Source organism: Geotrypetes seraphini, chromosome 4, assembly GCF_902459505.1.
Source record: "Geotrypetes seraphini chromosome 4, aGeoSer1.1, whole genome shotgun sequence".
NCBI classification, from domain to species: Eukaryota; Metazoa; Chordata; class Amphibia; order Gymnophiona; family Dermophiidae; genus Geotrypetes; species Geotrypetes seraphini.
The window spans coordinates 51,063,800-51,082,090 of record NC_047087.1 but is presented as its reverse complement, the minus strand read 5'-3'; the positions used below and the strand labels follow the sequence as shown (position 1 = coordinate 51,082,090).

The window sequence follows — 18,291 nt, the reverse complement described above, 5'->3', positions numbered from 1 at the left end:
ACCCGTGTGCGATTCTCTAAAGCCGCTTAGGCAGCTTCTGAGACTGTGCGTCTTATACAGAATCTGGTCCGTTATGCCCAAAAGTTTGAAGAGCTTTTAATTTTGGGAAGGACTTTTATGTTAAGTGTTTGTTTTTATTGTTTTTCCTGAATGTTTTGTATTTCAGTTTTGGTCTTTTTTGTACACCATTATGGACTATTTGGGATATGGGCAGTGCATAAATAAACGGTTTGTATTTGTATGACATAGTTGTTTGATAAATTAGAGGCGTTTCCAGCAGCAATTGTTTGGGCTACTCCAACACAAGTTAGGCTACTTTTTGCCAGGAGTTGGTATGGAAATTTTTTTTTGCCGTCTGGCAACCCTGCCCTAGAAGGAAAAGGGGACCACAGTTATTGGTAGTACCTTGCATGTTTCAGCTGCCTAGCACAAAGTACAGTAGCCCCTGCTTGTTTGCCTCCCACTTGCTACTACTCGTTGTGGAGTATTGGCCTACTCCATTACCAACAAAACTCTGGGTTCGTGCTCCTTGACAGTGCGGCACTTGGCCAAGATTCAGTGTAGAGTGGTTGGTCACTGCAGAGGCATTTGCGGGGTGCCTCCCGAGGCAACCGACCTACTTAGCCTAAACTGGTTTAATGCCTAGCTGCCAATTCATCTCCCATTTTGTGTCTGTTACCACGTGTTCACTCTAAGCGGGTACTACTCTCTCTGTGAAAGAGGGAAAGTATCACGTTATGAAAGCTTCAGTGAAAGGCAAGAAAAGAGCTGCTAATCTCCTGTTGTACTATTGACACTAGCCTTCCCTAAATAGAAGCGAGGAGGGGTCCCTCCAGCCCAAGTCTTAGACATAGCCGGCGCAAGCGTAAGTACACTGACTAGGCGGGATGGGATGGCCCCAGTGTACAGCGCGAGCTAAGATAGGCTGCGCAAGCGCGCGCCCGCCGCAGTGTCGCACTTTGCCGGTGGCGCGAGCCTCGCAGCGGCTTCAAGTCTAGTGGACAGCATCGCAACAGTCGCTGCGCGAGCGTGTACGCCTCGAGCGGAGGGTGTCCGTGGGAGCTTGTGGATGACCAGAGGGGTGGGGGGGAGGGCAGCGGCACAAACGAAGAAGGGCGAGGAAGTGAAGATTACTGGGGATATAAAGCGCAATAAAATAAAAAGCAATTAAACAGTAATCGCCGTCCTATTGACTTCGCATCCTGTCGGAGACAGGTGAGCCTGTTGTTTATTTTATTTTGTTTGTGGGGGAGGGGGAATAGGGTTTGTTGTTTTTTCGTGTGTGCGGGGTTGGATATTATACTTTTTTTTCCTACCCTCTTTTGTTATCGGGAGCAGGCTGTGGAGGAGCCGGCGGCCTGTTCAGAGGGGGTCGGGCCTGCGAACCGGGGAAGAGAAACTGAAAACAAACAATGGACCTTATGGTTTCAGGGAGCAGTAGAACGGACATCTCCTTGGAGCCTTTCTGGAGGCGGAATCTTGGGCAGCCGGCTCTCGCGTGCCGGTGGCCGGTTAGGCCGTTATTCCTCTATGGAGTTTTACTGGCAAGGAGTTGAGAACATAAAAAGGCATGGATCCTCTGGATCTGGGGATAGGTAAGGATGCGTGTGTACTGGTGGTGAGAGTGGGCAGGCTAGCGTTAGGGATTCTCTGTGGAGTATAATAGTGGCTAATTCATGTGCCTGGTGTGAGTGTGTGTGTCTGGTTGTGGGGCATTGTCTGGCAGCGTTTTGTAGAGATGAACAGAGGGTCTGCGGCCTAAACGCCTCCTTTATTGGGATCCATTTCCTTAACCCGTGCACACTAGAAAAGGGACTTAAAAAAAAAAAGAAAAATTATGGCGGTGATGGAGGAGGATACTAATAGCTATAAAGTCGACCTCATGCATATATAGTACGGACATAGAGTCGAGGAAATTAGATAAACAGGGCAGAATAAATATCCAAGGATTCAGTCTTTGTGTGTATGTGTTTTGGTCTGTCGTGGTTTAACTGCCATTTATCCGGGGTTTTGCTTTGATGATGAAACTACCCCATTTATTGTAGTAACATGGCGAAGTAGGGCTGCATTCTTGTTTACGTATATTGCATGTGGATGTTTTCCTGACACTTCCCATTGTTCTGCTAATGTGGATTGTTGAAATGAGGCGTGAGACAAAGATGTGGATCGTCCTGACATGAGCATAATCTAACACTCCAAATTCCTCTAGGCAAGGAGAAAAGGGAGATCGTCGTGATTTACTTTTTATAGTTAATAAAATCGCTGACATTTGGAATATAGTATATGGATCTCTAAGATGGGTATAGTATCATATTCATTGCTTCAAATACTACTACTATTTATCACTTATATAGCACTGAAAGGTGTATGCAGGGCTATACATTTTGACATTTAATGCGATTATCCTAATTAAAAATCGTATGAATGTTAGAATATTTAGTTGCCTGTAATGCTATTAAACTCAGATTTGGTTCAAGGGTATAAGGGGGCCTAGGTCACCCTTCAGCCTTATCCCCTTCCCTATCCCCCAAAGACATCATGCTTATATACAGTATATGACATGCACATTAATAAGGAGGGTAATAATAATTTGCTAAGTGTCATTTACCCAGGTAAAAAAGGGTATTTGAAAATTGCCAATCCATCCTTTAGGCAAATTGATGGTTCTTTGTATGGCTGGGGCTATCAGGATTTTATGCTTTGCTTTGACTGCAGCAGCTCTTTACTCCCCTCCCCCCTCCCGGCTGCCCTAGGCAACTGCCTAGACTTAATGGTTGGGCAGGCCCAGTATAAACTACCTGTGGTTTACTCGGCAAAGATCTGCCTGATAAAAAAATAAGAAGGTGGAATTTACTTATTTAGTGCACCTGCAATCTACAACAGTTTTATAGGGGTTAAGGAATGTTGCAAGTTGTATACACATTTTACTTTATTTAACTAACTGCTATTTCAAAATACCACAATTCCAGATGATTCTCTACCATCGCCGGGTGATTCCCTAAACTCATGCTACATTTGCGCGCAAACTTTTCTGGCAGGGTCTGAGTTGTCGTAGCCTTACTTTTCAGTCAGTGCCTGAGCATTGATTGGCTTAGGCATTGACAGGAAAGTAAAGCTTGACAGCTCAGAAACCCCCCATTAAAAAAAAAGAAGACCTATGAATCGAAGAACAGCAGTAGAGAATGCCCAGTCCCTCCTGCCACCAGGCTCTCCAGCTCCCCCCCCCCTCCCGACAATGTCGTGACACATTTCTATGATGAAGGCTGTCCATAAAGATGCCTACTCCCTTTGGCCAGCAGACCTGCCTCTTCAGAATGGCAGGCCTTCCCCTTCCCGGTGCATCCTGGGATGCACTGAGGAGGGGCCTAAGGCTCTGATTGGCCCTGGGACCTAAGGCCTGCCATTTTGAAGAAGTGGTCCTGCTGGCCAGTGGAAGTAGGTATCCCTCCTGCTGGCCTTTGTCGTAGCGGTACGTGGGGAGGTGGGGTCCCTGGTAGGGAGAGAGTAGGCATCCCTCCTGCCAATCTTGTACAGGGTGTGGGGAGGGGAGGGGGCTGAGCTGGCAGAATTGGGACTGGGGCAGGGAGAGCAACTTTGACAGCAGGGAGGAGCTGTACTTAGAAATTTCTCTTCTGAGCAAGTGCAGGCACAGTTCATCCTGCTCTTTACCAGTGATTTTCCACACAAATAGCATACATATAATTTGCATGCTATTATGCTGAGAATCGTCCATAAAATCGCTCCCACTACAGCCTACATTGACTTGTGGGATTTTACTGGCGAGTTTTGAGAATCTGGCCCTTAATGTATAACAGTCATCGTAACTATGAAAACCAGTAATTTTGTATGTTCAGGTATTGATAACTTTTTTTATTTTTTATGTTGTTGGTTCTGGCCTGGCTCAAAAAATTAAACAAAACAAAAAATGCACTGTTTTGTTTATAAATCAAATAGACAAGAAATCATACGTAAATACAAAAAATGGAGAAAAACAGACCTCATACGGACAGCCAGGACTACACTGTACAACTAAGCCATCCGTATCATCACAGGTCTGAAAAAAACTCCATACATAAATATATCAGTCTCTCATCTGTTAGTTAAACTTTTATTTCAAAACTTTTTTCTTCTTTAAAAACTGGATAATTATTAGATTTCCATTGCATAAAACTCATGACAATGGCTACAACTGAGAGGAATTGCCTCTATATTATAGCATTCATAGAAATAGATCGTGAAAAAAACTTATCTTCAAACTGTCTGTCTAAGGAAATGGTCAGCAAACTGTGGCTCGCAAGGCGCAGCTCTTTAGCCACTTGAGTGCAGCTCGTGGGTACCTGCTTCCCTTCTCCCTGCCCTCCCCCAAGCCACCGCTATTGGGAACAGGCCGCCACCGCTGCCATCGGGGAACAGGCCACCACAGCAGAGTACTGAGCTCTCCCTGCTTCCCTTCCCTGCGGGGCCGACCAACTCTCGCCACCTGACGTCAATTCTGACTTCGGAGAGGACGTTCTGGATCAGCCAATCACTGCCTGGCTGACCCGGAACTTCCTCTCCGACGTTAGAATTGACGTCGGGTGGCGAGAGTTGGTTGGCCCCGCGGGGAAGGGAAGCAGGGAGAACTCAGTACTCTGCACCGGCCTGTTCCCCGATTGCGGCAGTGGCAGCCTATTCCCTGATTGTGGCAGTGGCAGCCTATTCCCCAGCGGCGGTGGCAGCATGTTCCCAATGGTGGTGACTTGGGGGAGGGCAGGGAGGGAGAAAGAAAGAAGGGAGACGGGACACAGACATAAAAGGGGCACGGAGAGAGAGAAAGACAGACATACAGAAAGAAAGGGGACATGGAGAGAGAAAGAAAGGGGACATGGAGAGAGAAAGAAAGAAGGGGCAGGGTGAAAGAAAGAAAAAGTTTGGGGAGGGAATGAGGTCTGGAGGAAAGAAAGCATACAGGAGGCTAAAAGAAGGGAAGAAATATTGGATGCACAGTCAGAAGAATAAAGTGCAACCAGAGACTCATGAAATTACCAAACAAAGGTAGGAAAAATGATTTTATCCCAGGACAAGCAGGCAGCTATTCTTGACTGATGGGTGACGGCACCGACGGAGCCCCGGTACGGACAATTTTAGAGTGATTGCACTCTAAGAACTTTTTAGAAAGTTCTAGCTCGGCCGCACCGCGCACGCGCGAGTGCCTTCCCGCCCGACAGAGGCGCGCGGTCCCTCAGTTTCTTAGTTTCCGCGGAGCTAAGAAGACGCGTTTTCAACGGCTGTTGAAATTTTTTCTTAACTTGCCTTCCCGCTCGCGTAAACGTTTGGCTTAATTTGCCTTTTTTCTTTCTTTTATTTTGTTAAAAAAAAAAAAAAAAAAAAATCTTTTATTTTTTTCTTCAAATTTCGGTTTTCCCCGGCGGGGCCTTCTGCCACCATCGAAGCCTCGGCCTTCGATTTGGCGGAAGCCGTTTTTCCTTTCATGCCCCCTCAACCGGGTTTTAAAAAGTGCCAGCGGTGTGCTAGGCCTATATCTCTCACGGACCCACACAACTGGTGTTTACAGTGTTTGGGTCCTGAGCATCAGGCCTCTTCTTGCACCCGCTGTGCTACTTTGAAAAAACGAACTTTAAAAAATCGCTTAATTCAACAGCGATTGTTGTTCGGTGCCGAGATGTCCGACCCCGTTCCTTCGACTCCGGCTTCGGCACCGATTCAGTCGGCACCCTCGTCTTCGACGCCGCGTGATTCCACACCGGCATCCCAACAGTCAGGTAAGCCGGCTAAGAAGCCTTCCCCGCTGGAACGTCTTCCGGCCTCGAGTGCAGTGAGCCCAATCCTGCCGCCGGTTCGACGCCAGCGGAAGCGCTCCGCCCCTATAGAGGTGAGTCCCTCGACATCGGGCTCCTCATCTCCGGGGCGTCGAGCGGCACCGCAGGTACCGCAGAAGAAAAAAGCGGTACCGGTGCCATCCCTCGATGACCGCATTACGGCCATTCTTCAGGTGCAGCTGAAGGAGCAATTAGAACGACTCCTTCCTGCTATCATGACACCGAACCTTCCGGTGCCAGTTCGCACCGAGCCATCGGTACCGGTTGTTGTACAACCTGTATCGGTACCGATTGTGGAACCCGTATTAACCGCTTCCACTGTTTCGGTACCGCTTCACCTAACCTCATCGGTATCGATGCCAGTCCTTGCACCGGAGCCGAGAGCTCACCATCAATCGGTGCAGACTTCGGCACCGATGCGTCCGATAACTTCTCCGGACACGGTATCGATGAGGTCGGGCAAGTCGATGCGCAAAACCCGACACATGCAAACGTCGACACCTGAGTCTCGGGACCATTCTTCCCATGTAAGGGACCCTGATCTGTGGGGAGACTCAGAGGAACCCTTTCTTTCTGAAGGAGAATGTTCCTCAGAGGAGGAGGATTCGGCTGTCCCTGACCCATCCTCCAAACAGGCCACTTCCTCTTTCTCTAGTTTTTTGAAAGAGATGTGTGAGTCCTTGTCCATTCCTTTGGAGGCTGAATCCAAAAAGTCTAAAGCTTTTTTGGATGCCCTTGATTTTGATCAGCCTCCAAAGGAATTTTTGAAACTTCCCCTTCATGACATCTTGAGGGAAACTTTCTATAAGAATTTAGAGACTCCTTTAACTGTCCCAGGGGCCCCACGTAAACTGGATTCTCTGTATAAGGTAATTCCCATTCCTGGGTTCGACAAACCTCAACTACCACATGAATCCTTATTTGTCGAATCCACCCTTAAAAAGACTTCAGGAGCCAGTGTATATGCATCTGTCCCTCCTGGCAGAGAAGGAAGGGCCATGGATAAATTTGGTAAGAGGCTCTACCAAAATGCTATGTTAGCTAATAGGGCTAGTAATTATGCTTTTCATTTTTCTTTTTATTTAAAGCATCTCCTTACCACCATGGCTTCTTTCGAGAAATATCTTCCTTCACGTAAGCATTCCGCTTTTCACACATGCTTGTCGTCTCTTCTCCAATTGCGTAAGTTTATGGTGAGATCCATATATGACACTTTTGAACTTACATCCAGAGCGACAGCAATGTCAGTAGCTATGCGTCGTTTGGCCTGGCTTCGGGTATCCGAGCTTGATGTTAACCATCAAGATCGGTTAGCCAATGCCCCATGTCTAGGGGATGAGCTCTTTGGGGATTCCATGGACTCAACCACACAAAAGCTCTCTGCTCATGAGACGCGCTGGGATACCCTGCTCAAGAATAAAAAGAAGCCTCCTCCGCCAAGACCATACAGGCAGCAATCGGCCTATCAACGCCGTTTCACAGCCCGTCCATTGCCTACCACTGCTCAACAACCTAGGCGTCAGAGGCAACAGCAACGTCAGCCTCCCAGACAACAGCAACAGCAACAAGCTGTAAAACAACCCCCTCAGCAAAAGTCACAGCCCTTTTGACTTCATTCTCCGCAGTATAGCCAGTATTCCTATTCCTGCTCTCCTGCCTCAACCAATAGGAGGTCGACTTTCTCTGTTCCTCAGCCGGTGGGAAGTAATCACTTCGGACCAATGGGTCCTCAACATCATCCACCACGGCTACTCTCTCAACTTTCAGACTCTCCCACCTCAAAGCCTGCCAAAAGAGTCTGCTTTGAACAGTCCTCAATCAGCCCTCCTTATTCAGGAGGTCCAATCCCTCCTCCTTCTGAACGCTATAGAGGAAGTTCCTCTAGATCAAAAGGGGCAGGGATTCTACTCCCGCTACTTTCTAGTTCCCAAAAAGACAGGAGATCTCAGACCCATCCTGGATCTTCGCGATCTCAACATTCATCTAGTAAAAGAAAAATTCAAGATGCTTTCTTTAGCCATCCTTTATCCCCTTCTAAATCAAAACGACTGGCTATGCTCCCTCGATCTCAAAGAGGCTTACACTCACATACCGATCAATGTAACCTCAAGACCATATCTCCGATTCATGATCAATCATTGTCATTACCAGTACAAGGTGCTGCCCTTCGGTCTTGCCTCATCTCCAAGGGTATTCACCAAATGTCTCATTGTGGTGGCGGCTTTTCTACGCTCTCACCACCTGCATGTATTTCCTTACCTGGACGATTGGTTGATCAAAGACACTTCTGCCCAAGCGGTCCTTCTGGCCACCAACCAAACCATCCAGTTTCTACAACTTCTGGGATTCGAGATCAATCTACCCAAATCCCATATCATTCCCACTCAGAGACTTCAATTCATTGGAGCGATCCTAGACACACTCCTCATGAGAGCTTTCCTGCCATCCAATCGTCTTCAGACCCTTCAGTCTCTATGTCACCAGGTACTTCCTCTGCCGTCCATCTCAGCAAGGCAAATGATGGTGCTCTTGGGACACATGGCATCCACAGTTCATGTCACACCTCATGCCCGTCTTCACCTGCGCACTCCTCAATGGACCCTTGCGACCCAGTGGTCCCAAGCGTCGGACCCTTGCTCACGACACATATCTGTGACATCATCTCTTCGTCAGTCTCTGCAATGGTGGTTGGTATCCTCAAATCTATCCAGAGGTCTTCTGTTCCATCAGCCTCCTCATCAACTAGTCATCACCACCGACGCCTCTCTGTATGCATGGGGAGCTCACTTGAACGAGTTCCAGACTCAAGGTCTTTGGTCAGCCCAGGAGAGGAAACATCAAATCAATTTCCTGGAACTCAGAGCGATGTTTTACGCCCTCAAGGCCTTCCAACACCTTCTCTTTCCTCAGGTCCTTCTGTTGTGCACAGACAATCAGGTTGCGATGTACTACATCAACAAACAGGGTGGGACAGGCTCTCGCCTTTTATGCCAGGAAGCCCAGAAGATCTGGACTTGGGCCATAGATCATCATCTCTTCCTGAAAGCTATATACATTCAAGGGAAACAGAATTCCAAAGCAGACAAACTCAGCAGAATTCTCCAACCTCACGAGTGGACACTCGATCCCGTAACTCTGCACTCGATCTTCAATCAATGGGGCACTCCTCAGATAGACCTCTTTGCAGCTCCTCACAATCATCAGCTGCCCCTATTCTGTTCCAGACTTTACTCTCCACACCGTCTGACAGCAGATGCTTTTCTCCTCGACTGGTCGAATCTGTTCCTGTACGCCTTCCCTCCTCTGCCTCTCATGTTGAGAACCTTGTTCAAGCTCAAGAGGGAACGAGCCACCATGATTCTGATTGCTCCGAGGTGGCCCAGGCAACATTGGTTCTCCCTTCTACTTCAACTCAGTTCCAGGGAACCTTTTCTTCTTCCTCTGTTTCCTTCTCTGCTTACGCAACAGCAGGGAACCCTTCTGCATCCCAACCTCCAGTCTCTACACCTGATGGCTTGGTATCTCTCGGGCTGAACTCGACTGATACTCTTTTATCTCAGCCCGTTCGTTCCATTCTGGATGCCTCCAGGAAACCAGCCACTCTACAATGTTACCATCAAAAGTGGACGAGGTTTGCTTCCTGGTGTCTTCTTCATCATCTTGATCCCACTTCCCTAGCAGTGGAGACGTTGTTGGATTATCTTCTTTCTTTGTCTGATTCTGGCCTGAAGTCCTCTTCCATCAGGGTCCACCTCAGTGCCATTGCAGCTTTTCATGAGCCAGTCCATGGAAAACTTCTTTCAGCTCATCCCCTGGTATCCAGGTTCATGCGTGGGCTTTTCAATGTGAAACCACCTCTTAAAGCCCCTCCGGTTATCTGGGATCTCAATGTGGTTCTTTCAGCTTTAATGAAGCCTCCATTTGAACCTTTAGCTACTTCTCCTTTCAAATTTCTCACTTGGAAGGTACTTTTCCTTATTGCTCTTACCTCTGCCAGGAGAGTCAGTGAGCTTCATGCACTGGTTGCAGATCCACCTTTTACGGTCTTTCATCATGACAAGGTGGTTCTGCGTACACATCCAAAGTTTCTCCCCAAGGTTGTCTCGGAATTTCATCTCAACCAATCCATTGTTCTACCGGTTTTCTTTCCAAAACCTCATTCTCATTCTGGGGAACAAGCTCTGCATACTTTGGATTGTAAAAGGGCTCTTGCTTACTATCTGCAGCGTACGAAACCCCACAGATCAGTTCCCCAACTTTTTCTGTCCTTTGATCCGAACAAATTGGGACGTCCTGTTTCTAAACGCACGTTGTCTAATTGGCTAGCAGCGTGCATTTCTTTCTGTTATGCTCAGACCGGACTGACACTGGAAGGTTCTGTCACGGCCCATCGAGTCAGAGCAATGGCAGCATCTGTAGCTTTCCTCCGTTCCACTCCTATTGAGGAAATCTGCAAAGCTGCTACTTGGTCCTCAGTTCACACTTTTACATCTCATTATTGTCTGGATGCATTCTCCAGAAGGGATGGTCACTTCGGCCAGTCTGTTTTACAAAATTTATTTTCCTAATGGCCAACCTTCCCTCCATCCCTCTTTTTGTTAGCTTGGAGGTCACCCATCAGTCAAGAATAGCTGCCTGCTTGTCCTGGGATAAAGCACAGTTACTTACCGTAACAGGTGTTATCCAGGGACAGCAGGCAGATATTCTTGCGTCCCACCCACCTCCCCGGGTTGGCTTCTTAGCTGGCTTATACTAACTGAGGGACCGCGCGCCTCTGTCGGGCGGGAAGGCACTCGCGCGTGCGCGGTGCGGCCGAGCTAGAACTTTCTAAAAAGTTCTTAGAGTGCAATCACTCTAAAATTGTCCGTACCGGGGCTCCGTCGGTGCCGTCACCCATCAGTCAAGAATATCTGCCTGCTGTCCCTGGATAACACCTGTTACGGTAAGTAACTGTGCTTTATTTTCAATTTAGTGATCAAAATGTGTCCGTTTTGAGAATTTGTATCTGCTGTCTATATTTTGCACTATGGCCCCCTTTTACTAAGCCGCAATAGCGTTTTTTAGCGCAGGGAGCTTATGAGCATCGAGAGCAGCGCAGGGCATTCAGCGCAGCTCCCTGCACTAAAAACCGTTATTGCGGTTTAGTAAAAAGGGAGGGGGCATATTTGTCTATTTTTGTATAGTTGTTACTGAGGTGACATTACATAAAGTCATCTGCCTTGACCTCTTTGAAAACCCGCGGAATATAAATGATGATTAACATTTTCTCTGCGTACAGTGTGCTTTGTGTTTTTTAAAATTTTATTGTTGGTAGATCATTTTGACTTGGCTACGAAGGTAAGAGGGAGGGAGCTGCTGAAAGACAGCCTTGCAGGCTTGATTGTGCAGAGTTATTTTTGTAAAATCATGTTTTGTTATGTGACTGGCATTATTTAGACTTTAATTTCTATGAATGAATAGAATGAAAATGATATAAAATTGCTTGCTTGTTTTTATGTGCGTGCGCTGAAGGAAAGTTGAGAGAGAGAGTGGGCTTAGGACGCTGAAAGGAAATGGGGAAGAGAGAGTGGGGAGAAGATGCTGATTTATAATTTGACAATTGTACAGAATATTGTTTATTTTTATACTTTAATATAATAAGTTCAGTATAAAACTATTTGAGGCTTGTGTGGATAGGATCAGGTGGTTGGCGGGGACGGAGACAAATTTTTTCCCCGTGTCATTCTCTAGGCTCTGCCACGAATCGATTTCGACTACGTGTGGGCGAGTAGGGTGTCAGTCGGGTTGACGTAGCCATCGTAGCGCAAGCGGGCACGGGATATGGCTCTCAAAAAAAAAAATCTTAATCGAACTGCTGATTTTGGCTCTTTTGACTAATGAGTTTGCCTACCACTGGTCTAAGGCAATCCGTTTCTTGCTTCTTTTTCATAGATTACCCCGATGACTTTCTCCTGACAATAAGCATTTCTGTTTCGCCTTCTCATCAAGGCTACATCAGGGGAAAAATTTGCAAAAGCTTTTCTCATAAACCGCAGCACTTTTTAAATACTATCACGCAACTAAAAAGTGCTGGCAAAACCCCAAAATGGCTGCGTTTTTTTTCATGCTCTGTTTCTATGAATGCTATAATATAGAGGCAATTCTTCCCAGCTGTAGCCATTGTCATGAGTTTTATGCAGTGAAAATCTGATAATTATCCAGTATTTAAAGAAGAAAAAAGTTTTGAAATAAAAGTTTAACTAACAAATGAGAGTGGTATAATATTTATGTATGGAATTTTTTCAGACCTATGATGATACCAATGGCTTAGGGTGCAGTGCAGTCCCGGCTTTCCGTATATGAGGTCTGTTTTTCTCCGTTTTTTGTATTTATGATTTTTTGTCTATTTGATTTATGTATTGGATGAATGTGCATTCCTGCTAAACAAAGCGCGTTTTTTGTTTTGTTTATGCTAGTGTATACGGCTGTATCCCTTTATTGGCTCAAAAAATTGAGACAGTGGCTGAAAGCTCTTTAAAGCTTTTCTATCTCTAAAGTCTCCCCTTTTCAGTTTTAGTAGAGAAGATGTGGCACAACTCTTGAGAGCCTAATTTACTAATGAAGTGGTTCCATTTTATATCTTTGGTGTGTTTGTGGGTATGTGTGGGAGGGGAGGGGCCCAAAGGGGTGAAAGCTTAGCTTATTTAACAGTGTTTAGTGTGTGCTAGTGTGCCTGTGTGTCACTATGGGCTAGATTCACTAACCCTCTGATCCGTGTGCGATCAGTTTTCGTTTGCATGCAGGCCGATGAATTCACTAAAGGCCTGCATGCAAATGAAGATGATCGTTGGCATGCCCCTAGCCAACTGCACCATCACTAAAGCCCTGACAGTAGTGACAGGAGAAACAGCCTCCTGTCACTGCTGTCAGGACTTCTACCGGCTTTTAAATTTTTTTTTTAAATTCGGGCAGATATTTTGTGTGTTTTACACATGCAAAATATCTGCACGATTTAAAAAAAAAAAAAAATTAAACCTCCCCTCTCAACAATTGCCCTGAATACCCTCCCTCCCTGAACCCCACAAAAAATGTGCCCCACACCCTGCTCTCTGCTGCCCCGAATCTGCCTGCCCTGAATCTCTCCTGCCCTTCCCGCACTGGGAGCTCGTGGTTTTAACCTGCAGGTTAAAATCACGGGTTCCCTGGCCTACAAAAAGTGAAAAAAAAAAAGAGAGTTGCGATGCCCCCACCTCCCGTCGATGCCCCCCCACATGCCGATGCCCCACAAAAGGCAGGAGGGATGCCATCTCCTTTATGCCATGCTAAACCCCTCCTGGCCTGGCTAGGCCTGTCCCACCTCCCTCCCTGTTGCAAAATCTAGTCCGGCTGGCCAGGCCAGGCCCACCCACCTAAAAACAAACTGCAGGAGGGATGCCAACTCCCTCCTGCCACCACTCCTGGACATCCCCTACGCATTCCAGGCCCCTTTTCCACCCCTGCTCCCCGTACCTTTAACGGAGCAGGAGGGGTGCTCAACCCCTCCTGCTCCAATGCCTCTCGTGACGACTCTGAGGCTTTAGGCCCTGCCCTGTTGCATCATGTGATGCATGGGGAGGAGCCTAAGGCCCTGATTGGCTCAGGCTCCCACCTTGGGAGGGGCCTGGGGTGCCTGAACCAATCAGGGACTTCCTTAGGGCTGAGCCTAAGGAAGTCCCTGAATAGTCAAAGCAATAGCCAATCAGGGATTTCCGAAGGCTCAGCCCTAAGGAAATCCCTGATTGGCTCAGGTGCCCCTGGCCCCTCTCAAGGTAGGAGCCTGAGCCAATCAGGGTCTTGGGCCACGCCCCGTGCATTGTATGATGCACTGGGGCGGGGTCTAAGGCCTCAGAGTCGTTGCGGGAGGTTAAGGGGAGGGGGAGTGGAAAGAGGGCCTGGAATGGAGAGGGGGGTGGCAGGAGGGAGTTGGCATCCCTCCTGCAGTTTGTTTTTGGGTGGATGGGCCCGGCCAGCCGGACGGATTAGATTTTGCAACACAGAGGGAGGTGGGCCCGGCCCGGCCAGACCAGGAGGGGTTTAACATGGCAGGAGGGAGTTGGCATCTCTCCTGCCTTTTGTGGGGCATCTGTGCATGGGGGAGGGGCATCGTAACTTTTTTTTTTAAAAAACTTTTTTTTCCTTTTTTCTCGGGCAGGGGGGGAGGGCAGCATCGGGTGGTTGCAGGAGGAAGTGGGTTGCGGGTGGGGAGGCCTCAGCCATTTTTTGACAGGCCTGCCTGTCTTTTCTTTTTTTATTTTTTTTTATGGGGCAGATTTTTTGCATGTGTAACACATGCCTGCCTAACCCTAACCTGTGCCATGGAAAAAAAAATGAATAAAAAAGACAGGCAGGCAACACAGTTACCGATAGGTCTGCAGCCGTCAGGTTTGCCAGTAGTAAAACCCGATTCAAAATAGCCAGCAATTGTTAGTGAATCAATTGTTTGGCTATTTTGCATGGGGTTTTGCTAATTTACATGGGAGGGTTGGGATCCGATCGCTACAGGCTTTAGTGAATGGGATTAGAGGGAAATTTGGTCGCAAAGGGCTCGCAAACCAATCGGTACACGATCGGTTTGCTTAGTGAATCTAGCCCTATGTGTTTAGGTCCCAATATGGGCATGGGAAGGTGAGAGTCCCCCATCCACAGATTAACTCAAATATATTCTACATTCCCCTCATTCATTCTCACCAACCTCATCCACACCCCTCCCAAACATTCTTGGATTTCAATATATTATCCTTATTTGAGCTCAGATCGTTAATCTCAGCTATGAAACTTATTACTGATCCGCATGACCCAATCCTTCCACTATCCTAAAAGTTTACCTCACCGTTTTCATACCGTTCCTACACTCTGTGATCTCAAACAGCCCTAAAATAAGAAATATGTTAGCTTTGGGATATGTGCATCACAATTATTTTTGTATTCAGTGGCGTAGTCATATACAGCTGATTTAGGGGAGGGAATGGAGCTTAAAATTAGTAGATGGGCACCAAAGTTTCTCCCCGCCTGAGTGCAATTTAAAAATACTTGAGCTATTGGGGATTCCCAAGCCCTGCCACCTAAAGACATCTTCCTTCAGTCTGGCAACCCAAAATCTCCAAGCTTTGCAGCCAATGACAATATCTTCAAGCTGCCACTGCTTTCATGTATGCATGAAAGCTAAGGGGGGGGGGGGAGCAGGGAGGAGGGAAGGCAGCAGCTCTGCAATATTGCTGCCAGCTGCAGAACTTGGGAAGTTGAAGGGGAGGAGGTGGCCGTCAGTTGGTGAGGCTTGGGGATCCCTACTAGCTACAGCAAGGGAGATGTTCATTTTGAAGGAGCCTGAGCTCAAAGTGGGAGGCCCAAAAAAGCAGTAATATTTACCCTTACTGAACGATCCTCCATGTGCGCTGCTGACAGCTGATGCAGCATCCCTGCTCTGATGAGGCCATTGTTCACATTAAATGCGTGTTTTGTCTTGTTTTTATTTTAATGTAAAAATATATATTTTTTTCAATAAATAAGATTATTATGATGATGATATCTGGTTTTATTTAATGTTAGTAGCTAGTTTAAACTGATTCCTAAAAACATGGTTCTTGAAAAGAAATTTGGCTCTCAAAAGAAATCTTAATAGTTGTACTGCAGATCTTTGGCTCTTTTGACTAATGAGTTTGCCTACCACTGGCCTAGGACATCAGATACCCTTAGGTTGGCCCTGATTTTTGAAAGAAGTTAGTAAAGATAGTGGAACAAAAAATCATGACAGTTATCCTAAATGCTCTGTTGGATAATGCAAAATAGAGAATGACACAGGGACAAATTTTTTATCCCAGGACAAGTAGGCAGCCTATTCTCACATATGGGTGATGTCATTGACGGAGCCCGGATGCGCAAGCAGACTTTCTTGTAGAAACTAGAAGTTTTGAATCCACCGCACCGCGCATGCACGAGTGCCTTCCCGCCCAGTGTAGGGCGCATCTCCTCAGTTTTCTGTGGAGCCGAGAAGTCTGTCTTTGACTCTCTGCGTTTAACTTTGTTACTTCGTGCCTTCTCTGAACTGCGGTTTGTATTTTTTTCTTCACGAATCGCTGTTCTTAGTTTATTTCTTTTATTTCTAGTTAAAAAAAAATAATTTTTCAATCTTCCGTCCGTCTGCCGGGGCAAGCCGCTCGGCTGCAGCCCAAGGGCTTCGATTTTGCGGCGGCTGTTTTTCCTTCTATGACCTGGCCTGTCATAGGCTTCAAGAAGTGAAGCCAGTGCCAGCGTGCGATTTCCCTTATGGACCAACACCGTCGATGCCTCAAGTGCTTTGGGTCGGAACATCACCCAAAGTCGTGCGAGCGCTGTGCTACTCTTCAACCTCGAGCCCTTAAATGCGTCATCTTTTGGTGGAGAAGCTGTTTGGGATGGATTCTTCCTCCGATCTCTTGACTTCGAAGGCACCCTCGGCCTCACCTTCAACTGAGACTCCTCCTGCTTCCACCTTGAGCCTCATCAGACCTTTGTCGTTTGCAGCGGCTCTCTCTTCGACGACATCTGCTGTATCTTCCCCTGTTTCCTCAGGTCAGATAGCTCAGCAGAAAGTTCCAGCGGTGGTGCTTAAAGTGCATAAGACTTCCAAGTCAAAGCACATTTACACTGCCTCGGTGGAACCTCCAGCCAAAGCAGTTTCAGATGTGGATCCATCCTTGCCGGCTTCCTTCCAGACCATGTTGGAGAAGCAATTCATTCAGTTCCTTACTAATATGGGACCGAAGCTTTTTCCTCTCATCCAGCCTGGGCATTCAGCAGACTCAAGCGAGGTCAAGCCGCTTCCTTTGCCTCAGTCGGAGCTTACGCACTCTTTGCAGGGAGCAGAGTCTCTGTGAGTGTCTGGTCTGGCATCTAAGCACGTGAAGCAAGGAGCAGAATCTTTGCAAGTGCCTTGTCAGGAATCCTTACACTCTATACAAGGAGCAGAGTCTTTGGGAGTGCATCGAGGTTCCTCCATCAAGCCTCTGGAGCTTCGATCTACAGCCTCCAGTCCTATCCATTCTTTGGTGGCATCGGCTGCTTCTGACTCCGAGACGAAGTCTCCTCAATCTTCAAGATCTGCTTCCAAGCATCGTTCTCACCGACGATTGAGGCCTTCATCGAGGCATACTTCCCGCTTCTTCTAAAGAACGTCCCTCTTCAGCTAAGCCTCGATCTACTCCTACTTCGACTAGACCGCCGATTCCTCGCTCGAGGTCTCAACTTCCGCACCTCGAGGATGCAGTGGTTTCGATTGCTTCGTCCAAGTCTCCATATTCTTTTGATGCCTTTTTTCCGGCCGAAGCTTCATCTTCGACCCAGGCTGCCTCGACGTCCTAGAGTCCTTCTCGAGGCAAAGCATTGGCGGATCAGCTATCTTTCTTGTCTTTTCTTCGTCAGATGACTGACTTGGATCTTCAATTAGATGCTGGTTCCAAATACTCTGAGTACCTCGAAGTCATGCATTTCCCTCAACCTCCGGCAGAGTCACTTAAGCTTCCTCTTCACAAGCTTTTGTCTCAGACTTTTGGTCAATGCCTGGAGACCCCTTATACCATACCGGCTGTTCCAGGCAAATTGGACTCTAGGTATAAAACTGTACATCGCAAAGGGTTTGACAGCTCACAGTTATCTCATCAATCCCTGCTTGTTGAGTCCTCCTTGAAGAGTTACCATCCTTCCAAGGTTTATGCCACCATTCCTCCTGGAAGGGAAGGGAAAACTATGGACAAATTTGGATGTCGCATCTATCAAAATGCCATGATGTCCTCTAAAGTCCTCAATTATAATTTTCATTTTATTACTTATTTTGAGTTCCTCATCACTCTATTATCAAAATTCTTGACTTATTTGGATACTCAAAAGCACTTTGAATTTCAAGAAGTTCTTGCTTCTTTATCACAACTCCGATTACATCTCCTCCAGTCATCTTATGATGCCTTCGAGTTGTCTGCCTGGGCAGCTGCTTGCTCTGTAGCCATGCACCTCCTTGCCTGGCTTCCTACCATTGACATGGATCCTAATCTTCAGGATCGCTTAGCAGGCAATGACCTCTTTGATGAATCTATTGAGGCAGCCACCAAGAAATTGTCTGAACATGAAAAATCCTTTGCTTCTATTGTCAGACCTAAGTCAAAGCCAGCTCCTGCCAAACCTACACTCCCTGCTCCTATCTATCAGCGGCGTTTTGTTCCGAGGACAGCTCCTTACAATCGTCCTCCTCTTAAGAAACCGCAGTCTCGGAAGCAACAAAAACCTCAACCTTCTGCTGCACCTAAGGCTACTCAGCCTTTTTGACTGTTTAAAACAGAGCATAACCTCCACCTTTCTGGCTCTGCCTTCTCTTCCCCCTATAGGAGGTCGTCCCCATCTTTTTTACCAACGATGGATGACAATTACATCTGACCTCTGGGTACTAACCATCATCAGAGAAGGATACTATCTTCATTTCACTAAG

The 18,291-nt window shown here is 47.1% G+C and overlaps 1 protein-coding gene across 4 annotated transcripts in view; it reads left to right on the top strand.

Annotated features, from left to right (window-relative positions):
• Positions 1-734: 734 nt before the first annotated feature.
• The window catches only part of SIAH1 (siah E3 ubiquitin protein ligase 1), an 86,297-nt gene continuing 68,740 nt past the window's right edge, over positions 735-18,291 (top strand). Inside the window, exon 1 of one of the 4 annotated variants that reach the window (XM_033943215.1) lies at positions 735-756. In XM_033943215.1, coding sequence (XP_033799106.1) covers positions 738-756 — 19 coding nt within the window. In that variant the 5' untranslated portion in view covers positions 735-737. Of the gene's footprint in view, positions 757-842; positions 866-905; positions 1,216-1,397; positions 1,596-18,291 lie in introns of those variants that run through there. The other 3 variants (XM_033943217.1, XM_033943216.1, XM_033943214.1) reach the window with 3 other exon arrangements.